This window comes from Podarcis erhardii (assembly GCF_964252035.2).
Source record: "Podarcis erhardii genome assembly, chromosome: 15".
NCBI classification, from domain to species: Eukaryota; Metazoa; Chordata; class Lepidosauria; order Squamata; family Lacertidae; genus Podarcis; species Podarcis erhardii.
The window spans coordinates 19,473,567-19,485,092 of record NC_138505.1 but is presented as its reverse complement, the minus strand read 5'-3'; the positions used below and the strand labels follow the sequence as shown (position 1 = coordinate 19,485,092).

General features: G+C 43.0%; 1 protein-coding gene across 7 annotated transcripts in view; it reads left to right on the top strand.

The window, feature by feature from the left end:
• The window catches only part of LOC309330474 (acylphosphatase-2-like), a 35,161-nt gene extending 25,147 nt beyond the window's left edge, over positions 1 to 10,014 (top strand). For 4 of the 7 annotated variants that reach the window (XM_081842179.1, XM_081842178.1, XM_081842181.1 and 1 more), the window contains 4 exons: positions 2,369 to 2,567; positions 4,684 to 4,700; positions 5,843 to 5,952; positions 9,365 to 10,014. In XM_081842179.1, the coding sequence (XP_081698305.1) occupies positions 2,513 to 2,567; positions 4,684 to 4,700; positions 5,843 to 5,952; positions 9,365 to 9,479 (297 nt within the window). In that variant the 5' untranslated portion in view covers positions 2,369 to 2,512 and the 3' untranslated portion in view covers positions 9,480 to 10,014. Of the gene's footprint in view, positions 1 to 8; positions 52 to 233; positions 334 to 2,368; positions 2,568 to 4,683; positions 4,701 to 5,842; positions 5,953 to 9,364 lie in introns of those variants that run through there. The other 3 variants (XM_081842180.1, XM_081842182.1, XM_081842184.1) reach the window with 3 other exon arrangements.
• Positions 10,015 to 11,526: the final 1,512 nt, after the last annotated feature.

Here is an 11,526-nt window from a genome sequence, read left to right as displayed (position 1 = left end):
CCCTAAAGCTAGCACATTATGCTGCCCACCCACGCCCCTTCAAATGGCAAGGTAAGGAGTTTGAGGTCAAACTTGTTTTGGTTGAAACATATGGTTCCTGGCATTGAAGGGGAAAGTGGGTATTTTTTTCCAAACCTTGTGGAGGCAACAAAATGGGGCAGTGAGGGTCATTGATAGTGGTGTGCTGGAAGGAAGGGTGGCAGAACTCCAGGACTTTTTTTTTCAGGTCAGAAGTAATGGAGCTGTATGCTGAAGCACCTGGAAAGTGAATGCATCTTTCAAGTTTGTTTGAAACTAAGGAAGTCAGAGAATGAGGGAAATGATCAAGCAGAGGTTGGATACGTCTTTCCTTTTCTTATATGGGGTTCCTAATTCATACTAGTAGTTTAAATGGCAGCAATTATTTGCAAGGTTGTTTGCATTCCTAAGTAAAAGCTAAAGGCTGCAATTCAGCTGGCTGAAGATCTCTGTATGCTTTACAAGCTGAGCCTATGCAGTCTGAAGTAAGCACCACTGAGGTGAGTGATATTTACTTCCAATAAACTGTGGATAGGATTGCAGTCATGCTGATCTTCATGTATTAGATATTCACTGAACGTGTACTTCTGCTCCTTGATGTCTGTGTATGCATGCATTTGGGATCAACACAGCTGTCTGCATTTTGGAGCTCTCCTTGGAGGTTTGGTTATGGGGCCTGTCATGATGAGCTCCTGCACTTCAAGATTAACCACTGCATCACAGAGAGGGAATCTCAAATTCATTAGTTTAGGCCAGGCAGATGGCTTCTGTCTGTAACTATGGCATTTGGGATTCCTAATTTTAAAAAGAACAGGAAAAAGGGGTAATATCTGACTTCCAAGGTTGACATGAGCACACAAATCACTCGTGAAGCTGTTAGTGTCATGTGTACCACATGATCACGCATGCCAAGCAGGTGCTGCACCCATTGTTCCCTGTAACAATGCAAGGAATCTGGGAAGAAGGCGTTTGGATTGTGCAGGTGCAGGTGCCTGAGAAAGACGATTAAAATGTATCGGGTTGACCCTGTTAATTGCAGCATTCTTTCAGAGGGCTAGAAACAGGAATAAAGAGGAATAAACAATGGGCTGGATCATACATAATGCCAAAACATTACAGAAAATAAGCCCTGAACACATAATATATGCTATGTGAATCCTAAATAGGAATATAATAAAATGCCTTATACCAGGTCAGGTTAATTGTCTGTTGAGAGCAGTAATGTTTACTTTGACAGCAGCCCTCCAAGGTCTCTTGAGTTTCAGAAGCAGTGTTGCCCCCTGAGGTTTTGCTGTGTCTCATCATTACATCTTATGGTATACAGTAAACTATAAAGCACCTCAAATTGGTTATTTACCCTTCCTGCTATGTCAAAGCAGCAGGAAAAGAAGAAGGTGCAAATGTGGCCTAAAGAAGCCTGGCATTCCCCCCCCCCTTTAAAACTATGGCCTTTCTTGCAGACTGTCACTACTTCATAAAGCAGAAGGGACACTCCTTCTTTCATAATGTATAGAAACAGAACCTGAGTCTCTCTTCTATTTTGCATTTTGATGTGGCAACCCTTCATGAAAGTGCCATACATTTCCATGGGGGGTGAGTTTGGCATGGCATGTTCTGTTTTTCTGTGTGTTTTTTTGTTTTGTTTTTTGTTAACATATCATGGGTTACAGTTATGGATGGGTACTAATATGGTTCAGTTTTATTTTATTGCAAACCTACCTAATTTGTACTTTCCAAAACAATATGCAAACAAATAAAAGCTATCCTTCAAAATCCACACTTCAATAAAATAATACGTGTCAAATGCATACATTAGGGGGAAATGTGTACAAAAATGTATATAGTAGTGAAAATAGTATATAAAATGCATTGTGTTAGGGAAAATTGCTTGAAAAATGTGTAAATCAGACAAAATCTCATATAAAAATATGTAAGGAGAATAGTACACTACTAGTCGGAAGCAGGCTAGATTGTTGTCCTTCTGCCTTCCTAATGTTGTTATTTTTGTCCTATGGATTACCGGTATGCACTGGAGCAAGGCAACCTTGCAGGCAGGGTTGAAAAAATGTCAAAATCCTAGGTGTTTGAATAAAATGTTAGGCACCGGAGGTATTCGTAACTCTGCTTGCACAGTAAATGTCACCTGTAGGTACAGCATCCAATTGTAACACGAGATCAGGTTCCTTCACATTAGATCACACCTAGGAGAGGAGAGTTGAGGACCTGATTTATGCTTCAGATTTTAACCCTCTCTCTCCCCCCACAACCCTTTTGCTATGGGCTTGAGGATTCTTTGTACCTGTCTGGCTGAAAGATGAGAGAGACTCTCTTCCTGTTTCTTTTTTTCCAGGTAGGCCACATCCCCTGGTTCTCTGCGGCTGAATTTAGTAACACAGGCTGGCCAAACTGACTGCAGTGTGAAGCAGATCGAATAGCACACCCCTCTCCGTCTCTGTGGAAGCTCCTAACAACTGCCCGTGGCCTGCACTGAACCATGGCTGCTTCTGTTCTCTGGGCAATCGACTATGAGGTTTATGGGGAAGTCCAGGGTGAGTCCGTTTAGTTTCCCCCACCCCTTGTACTGCTATTGTGCTGCTCTGGGTGGGATTTTTGTGCATGGGCTATGGAGATGGTTGCTCAGTTCCCCTGCGGCTCATGCTGCAAATAGTATAGCCCTTGAAATAAGATGCTAGCAGCAGAGCCCTCTCCTCCAACTGCAGAATCTTTATTCGGCTCTAACTGCAGCTAGGTTGGCTGGAGCTGCTGTGCAGCTAGAATGACAGTCCGCAAGGACTCCAGAGGAACTTAATTGAAGATAATACACACGGGTGTATATGGAGGAAACTAATTGGGAACATTAATGCAATTGGGTGTTGGATCTGCATATCCTAGAGCACAGTAGGAAGGTGCTGTATCTTTGCGGTGTGGAGATCTGGGCCATTACAGGGAGGGAGGCTGAGCATCCTTGATTCAACCTCATTTACTTGATTTAATCCACTCCCCCACCCCACTCTATTTAAAAAATAGCAATTTTGTAACGTGATCTGTAACATTCAGGATGCAGCATAGCCTAAGCCACCATAGTACAGAAATGAGAACTCGAAAGAGCTGCTTCTGTGGCAAAAAGGAAGAAATTTGGGTTCTTGTGCTGCATCCTTTATCACTTAGGTCTTAGTGACAGGGTGTGGTAGGTTTGCCTTTTAGACTGTCAGCCCTTTGAAGTGCAGGCTAGAGCTAGTTTCACATTATCGGACATACAATGGGCCAAAAAATCATGTTACCTCTAGGCCCTAGCTATTAGCTGAGTTACTGTGATTTAATGGAATGTTCAACAATATCCTTGCAGGATCTAACTGCTCAGATTGAACATGTACAGTATGCTAAAAAAGAATGGAGCTTCCATAAGGGAAGATGATTTTGAATGGAATTAACTTCACGTGGGACACACCAAAAAGAGATGTGTGCTGTTGAGAGAAAGGACGTAGGCAAACCAAGGTGGTGGGGGTGGGTCAAGGAACTAAGGGGGAACAAAGGCTACAGAAGTGATATGAGCAAAGTTTCAGATTGAAGGCACTCCATTAACTGCCAAGTGGGTCATGATTTCATGGGTAAATGATAGGACAGGGAGATTCAGGTGGCAGGTACAACAGTTAGGGACAAGAAGGTGCAGATTAGGATGTGATGGATTGACACAACAAGATATCCCTTTCAGTAATAAAAAATGGCAACTTACCACTAAAACAAATACGGTAAATCATATACATTTTGAGAGCTAGAGTTAGCACGTTGGGGAAGAATCAGGGAGGCCCATGTTTAAACCCTATTCAGCCATGAAGCTCATTGAATGACTTTGGGCCAGGCACTCTCTTAAGCTTTCCAGGGCTGTGAGGGCAAATAGGTGGCGAAGGACATGTGCTGCCTTGAGCATCCTGGAAGAAAAGTGGGATAGAAGTGTAATAGGGAATAAACTAATACATAAATATCAGGAGGAAAAGCTGGGGAAATCAGGCATAAAGATTGGAACACAGCTTGCTGAAGACAAAAGCATAATCACCACTAATGAGAAAGTATTAAATCCAGAATGAAAGTCAGTATTAGACCAGTCAAATAAAATTGTGAGCAACCGACCATTCAAATGTTATCAAATAATCAAGCATTTAAACAAACAAACAAACACCAATTTATTAGAATGGGGTGGGGGGCAGTGAAGAAGAAGAGAAGAATTCCAAAATCTATATTAAGGCTATATATATGAAGATTATGCTAATTACGAAATCTGCTTTCCTTCAGAGTGGTCCCTCACAGATGTGTTACTAGATCACATGGAAGCATAGGCCAGTTAGCAATTGTATACTTGCAGGTGTGATAAATACTTGTGTGTGTCCTAGGGGTTCCCTTTCCAAAATCCCTAAAATTTCAACACATTGTTGGTAGTTGAAGCCACATGGCTTGATTGGGAAGAGAGAAACAATGTAACACAGCCTGTTCATTAAGGAGGTGTGCCCACTGTGAGAACAGGATGCTGGACTAGATGGGACACAATCACTACTGGAGGGAACAGAAGACTGGACTATAGATACACTAAATATGTAGCTATAGGACTTTGATTGTTGATACTTTGATGAATATGATCGCTGACTGACTTCTCTTTCTTTCATCTTCTAGGTGTCTTCTTTAGAAAGGTAGGATATATCTGCGTGTGATATATGGGGAGGCATTCTACAGCCAAATTGTAGCGCTTAAGACTGCAAAGGCTGATGTTTCTACTTGGACGGTATATTACTGGAATAGCTGGAGAGAGCACTTCTCAAGCCAGCTTCCGAAGCTTGTACTCCTCCTGTATACAGGTCCAAGTCTAGTGTAGAGTAATGGATACCCAGAGAAGCTGCCTATAGGAGCAGAGAGGAGAGTATGGCATTTGGAAGCAAACTCAAGCAAACTAAACTGTAGAGAACAAAGCAGTCTGACTCCTGACTTGCTAGTAGCAAACATCAATGTCAGTGTGAACCTAGGAGGTTTATATACCTCTTCCAGCCAATGAGATGTCAAGACTGGGAGGCAATCAAGGCCTTAGAAATCTATGTAGGAAGAGAGAAAGATTTCATTGCTGTTGATGTTGCGGGTTGCTTGGTTTTGCCATAGCAGTACTGTTGGTTTTGTTTCCACCAGGGTACAAACAGGCAGAGATATTATTTCATTTCATTTTTTTCATTTCAATTTTAATTTGTATACCGTCTTTCTATTTAACAATACCCAAGGTGGTTTACAAGCTGAAGAAACAAAGAATGTACACCTTATAACAATCTAATCCAATACGGAAATGTGATAATAAAACATAACTTTAAAATAAGCAACTTAAATAAAGTAATATTCAACAATCCATTGGAATAGTATAGAATAATATTAACTATCAACATATAAAAATTAAACAGAAATCCACTCTTAACAATTATAATTAATTTCTAAACTATAATCAATAAAACAACGGCAAGTCACAGTGCATAAAATAACAATAATAATTCCACAGGTACTATGCACATATGCTATGGGGAAATGAAGCAGAACCCTAATTATACTTCTTTGTTCACTTTGCGCTATCAACATTTCCAGGAATGAAAACATTTGTCCATCTGAAAAGAGACCTCACAGAGCATATACCACTGACTGAGCTTCCATGTCACCTGGCATAATCACAAAACTCAATGAAGGCTGCTCACTCATTCAGCCACCAGTCATCAAATGAAGAGACTGAGCAATGTATGTGCCATTGAGAATCAGCCTTGCAAGCTTCCCTGACCACTATCTTTCTGGCTTTTTTCACCAGTACACAGAAGAGCAGGGGAGGAAGTTGGGAGTGGTTGGCTGGGTGAAGAACACTGCCCACGGGACAGTGACCGGACAAGTGCAAGGGCCCAAGGAGAAAGTGGAGATCATGTAAGTATGTGAACTGGGCTCCTTCAGCAGTGGCTGAGGGAAGGGCTGACCTTACAATTAGGCAGCTAATTCGGTTTGTTATGAAAGGGCTGCAAATTATTAGTTATTTAATATATTGTTGTTATATATATTTTTACTGCCTGGGAGATGTGCCTGTGGGATTTTCTGTATTGGGTGCTAAAATAACTTGGCCAGCCTTGGATACGATGCACTTTGACTTGCAGCTTCAGGGCCTGTATTTTGGGGATTGAGTGAGGGGTGGTGTCAGCTAAGCAGAGTATAAAGGGTTAAAGGGGAACCACTTAATTTGCTTAGCTGACTAGAAAAGGTCATGGTGAAGGAGAGGGGGAGAGGGGCACAACTTTGTGCATCATGCGGAATCTGCTTTGTTCATGGCATTAACAAGATGGAAACTGGAGACAAACCTTGGAACACGAGCTCCCCATAAAATCCAAGACTTGTTGGACTTGATCATAGACAGAGCACCCTGAATCCACCACAGCAGGTCCCATACATCTATGTTTCAACACTGACACTTTATGTTACTCAGAGGAGTGAGGCACAAGGCAATGGGCATGTAGTATATAGATGTCAGGCAAACTCCTTCCTCAACCAGAGTCTCTCTTGAGCCATCTCTTTTTTTGTTGTTGTTAAATATCTAGTGCCCTGCCTGAATACAGAACTAATGTATCACTTCAGGTGAATAAACCTCCCCATTGAAAGAGACAGGGCAAGATTTATAGCAAAGTTCAAAAGCCTGGTCTTTGTTATGTTCAAAATTAAATTGCAAATGGAGAAATGAGGGGGGAGCACTTCATCTTAAAAGTGATTGTCATGGTTACTTGTATATTCTTTCTAATATCCAGAGATGTTGGTGCTGCTGTGATCTGAAACATGGGAAGTGGGGTGACTGCCCCCTTGTCCTTCCAAAAGGGCATCCCTGGTTCTTAACTGGAGGAAAACTGGTGGGATGAAGAGAGATAAATGGCCTGTAATAATGGTTCCCATTATCCTTATCTGAAGAGCACCTGGCATTGGCAATCTGTACAGCCTTCAATCCCACTCCACCCCTCCCTCCCCTCTCCATCTGAAGTGTCTAAATAGGGCACCTCCCCAGACTCTCCCTCAACAGTGAATTGACACCCTGTAAATTTGGGACTTGGGTCAGCTTGCAATTAGGAAGTTGGTCCAGGAGGAGATGGAGAAAATTGCTTTATGAATTTGTGAGCAGCAGCAGTGGGTGGGGGTGGGGGTGGAGCAAGGGAGTGGAGAAGGGGGTGGGGAGAGGGATGGTGCGCTCCCAGGGCGACCCTGGGGGTTTGTGGTGATGGTGAGACAGCTTCTCTAACAACGGGCTCTGTCACCTTCAGAGAGATGACAACCAGAGGCAGTTTCTATAGCGACAAGTCTTCCCCCCATCACCTTGAAGTTACATAGAGAGAGGGAATATGCAAGGAAACTGGGACAGTTTCCATAGCAACCAGCTTCTCCATTTCTTCCACCTTCATGTCTTTGAGGGGGGAGGGGAAAATTGGGGCCGCTTCCATAGCAACCATACTACTCCATCCCTTGCAGGAGATAAGCAGGAGTGAGATAATCCATAGCAACATGTATTCCACCACCCCACCCCACCCCGCATTTACTCTCTCCTCCTCCTGCTCTCTTTTTTTCAGATCCTGGCAGGGAATAACAAAGCAAAAGTGTACAGCCATCTATTGAGCCCCCACCCCTTTTCAATTAGGGTTCAGGTGGGAATCTGTAGCGCCCCCCCCACACGTGTACCCCCCCCATATGCACTCACTTCAATTTTTGAAATGGAAGAACAGCTGAGTAAGTTTATCGTGCGTGGGCAGTGTTTGAACAGCTTTCTTTTTCGTTAACGGGAGAGCTTCATTCATGGGTTCTTTGGACTTTTTGAGGATGAAAAAGCTTTCCTCCAGTTTCCTCAGATGCTTCCTTCCTGACTAAACAAACAAACAAACAAACAAACAAACAGGTTTGTTATTTTTTTGCTGAATGTGGGCAACTATTTCTCATTAGAGGCTGGGTAAATTGGCAATTGGCAGCTTACGGTACATTTTAAACCGAAACAAATATATTCTTGTTGCGCCTTAAAGACTAGCAGTTTTATTTTGGCATAAACCTTTGTGGATTAGAGTCTGCTTTGTCAGATGACCATAGGCCTGGAAAGCTTATCCCATAATAAAACTGTTTAAATTCCCAGCAGATTTTTTGAGTGTTTCTAGAAAGGTGTTTATTGTGGAATAGATATTTCAAAGGCATGCAATGGTGGGGTGTTTTCTGTTTGTTTGTAGAGTCCACATGATGGCATGAAAATGCCCCCACCCCCATTAATCTGGATTTACCCTTTCCTGGAAAAAACCTGATACTTAAAAAAAAAAAAAAAAAGCTGTTGCCAGTCACCTGTTTGTGATATCCGAACAACCTACTTGCAATAATAGTCTGAATTAGTCCTCAGTCTGCAAGCATTTGTGTGTTCTTCATACTGCAACAGACTAATGCAGCTACTTCTCTGGAAGCAGTTACTTTAAACTGAGTGCTCACTGGGTCAGGGGGCTATCTTTTTAGTTTAATCAGCAAAGCACCACATACCTCATAGACATTGTCCAGCATATTATTATTCATCTACGACATTGGTATACATTATGCTTTTCGACCATAATGGTTTTTGAAGTATTTCAAACTAACAGTGCAACAGTAATAAAAATAATGTAAAATACTAATTAAAGTAATTTAGAACTATCACCAGCTAAAGGAAGCAGAAGAACAAACAGAAGAGGAAAACAGTTATGGAATATGCTCCAAACTAGAAAGGCACAGCAAAGCAGAAAGATCTTTATTCCCCTTGGAAAGAGAGATAACATACTAGCCTAATCTCAAGGAGGAAAGGATTCCACTGTTTTGGAGCAACTATCAAAAAGTCCCTGCTCTAACTGTTCAGGATATGAGCCTGATTGAGCCCTAAAATTTGAACAGAAAATGAATTTATTTTGCCCAGATTGGCTAGTCACTATGTCATGAATCTACCCCTCATCTGCCCTGGCATGGCTTAGTTTCTTGTGTCAGCTGGAGCCATTTTCTCTGAATCTTTATTTAGTGTACTTAATGCAAGAACATAAGTAAAGTCCTGCAGGATCAAACCAAAGGCCTTCAGTTCTCATAGCAGTCAACCAAATGCCTATGGGAAAGTCCCATTCTTTCTAGCAGAGAGAGAGCGAGAGAAAGAGAGGTGTGTGTGTGTGTGTGTGTGTACACACACTAGATTTGATTACCCTTTGGTTCCGTCAATAGCCATGTTCCTTTTATGACCATGCAGAGAGCACAGGTGGGACTAAAAGAGAGACGAGGGTAGCATGGGTGGGTTCCTAACTTGTGTTCCTTTCCTCTGTAGGAAGAACTGGCTACGCAGCGTAGGAAGTCCCATGTCTCGTATTGACCAGGCTGTGTTCTCCAATGAGAGGGAGATCAGTACCCTCGAGTTCCAGTCCTTCACCACCAAATACTAAAGCCTGCTGGCTGGTCAGGATGGGATGTCCACCTCTAAGAACAAGGAGGGATACTCCACTCAGAAGGAAGCACCACTCTCCCTTTCTGGGACAGGCTGTGCTGCTGATGACCGAATTCGACTGTGTTCTAGGCCCATGGCACTTCAAGTACCCTTTTGGATCCTTCCAGCTGCTAGCTATCTGGAAAGTACCAGTTGCCCACTGGTGTCTATAAAGAGGTTGTAAGCTCTTTTGTTGCTTTCCATCACTTATGAGGGGGGCAGAGGCAGAAAAGAGAAAAATCAATTGGTGGGGCCTTGCCTACATCCGTCTCTCCAGGAGGCCTTCCACAATGTTATTTTCACAATGTGTTCACGAGCACTATTGGCTGGTTTTCGAACCCTCTTTTGGACAACCATAGGGATAAAAGGCTTTTGAATAACAGGTAGCTCCTCAGTTACACACTTGCTCGCTAGAGCCATGCTGTTCTCCTCTTCACATCAGTGCCCCACTCAGAATAATATTGGCTCATTAAATATTACCTTAACAAAGAAAACGAATGGCCTCTTCTTTTTGGGAGTTGGGTAAGGTCAGGTGTGGGCAGGACGTTCTTGGATAAGGAAGATAATTTATGTTTCCGGAAAATCTTATTGAAAAACCTGAAGATAAGAGTTAGGAAGCAGAAGGTGAGTGGGGGAATGCAATGGTCTAGTGTTGGCAACATCCAGGCCTTCCCCCATCAAGGTGTGGCCTGCTTTTCGACACATTAAGGCTCAGCTGTGTTATATATTTTTCTGAATAAGTAATGTACGTTCCCCTTTCTTCTGTGCTGCAACTAAAATGCAGAACCTGCATGCTTTTGTGAAAGAGTTATCCCCATTCTGATAATCCTATCCACGCCTTGGAATATCTGTATGCTAGGACACAAGCGTCTTTGTGCATCCCTGCTTGCGCCAGTAAAACATACTTTGGTAATTGTGCATAGTTTCCTGCAACTACTGGTTTGCTGGTGCTTTTGAATTATGGAGAACTTAAAACTATTCACTACAATGTGAAAAGGAAAGAAATATCAAAATGCCGCAGTGTACCTGTGCCAACTGGTAAGTGATGGTGGTGAGCAGTGTTGGCCCAAGCATGCCACCAAATGGTGCCCCTCCCTGCTGGGAAGAAGAAGGAACAAGGGAACAATAAAGATCTACATTGGGATCTGCTGCCCCTGTGAATCCTGCTGCTTGAGGTGATCGCCTCACTTTGTCCCCTTGGTTGGTTGTCCCTGGTGATGAGCGTAGGGCAAGAAATTCTGCTCACAACAAGTGGATGTTGTAACAGAAAAGCCCAACTAGCAAACTGTTTCCCATTCCTGACAGCTGCTTATATTCCATTTTCTCTTATACTAGATATAGCATTATGAAGATCTGCAAAATGGATACACCTATCACAGAAGTTATATATGAACTCCCTGCAACAACAGGACAATTTTTGCCGCAATGATTGCAGATGCTTTTTTTTTTTTTTAAGTCTTGTACTTTTAGGGTATTTCTTCATTAAGCCTGAAATAACAAATTGAGTATATTAGACTTGCTTCTTGGGAAGTTGCCAAGGCGGTAAAGGTAACATGAATGCCAAACATTCTTTGGAATCTCTTGACATGGACTGTGGGTATAGTGCTTGCTTAGGCTAGTTGAGCAGGTAGAGGCTGGTGCTTTTGAATTACCATATTTTTCGCCCTATAGGACGCACTTTTCCCCCTCCAAAAATGAAGGGGAAATGTGTGTGCGTCCTATGGGGCGAATGCAGGCTTCAGGAACTATTCGCAAGCCTTGGGAGCCCGCGGGAGTTCCCGCCGGTCTCCCAAGGCTTGCGGACAGCAGCCTGCAGCCCAAAACCCGGGGAGCGCAGCGGAGCGCTCCCCGGGCTTCGGGCAAATATCTGCAAGGCTTGCAGATAGCAGCCTGTTCTGGGGGCTGGGGTCGGGGGAAGCTTAGGCTGGGGAGGAAATAATTTTTTTTTCTTTATTCCCCCCCCCAACCTAGGTGCGCCCTATGGGCCGGTGCGCCCTATAGGGCAA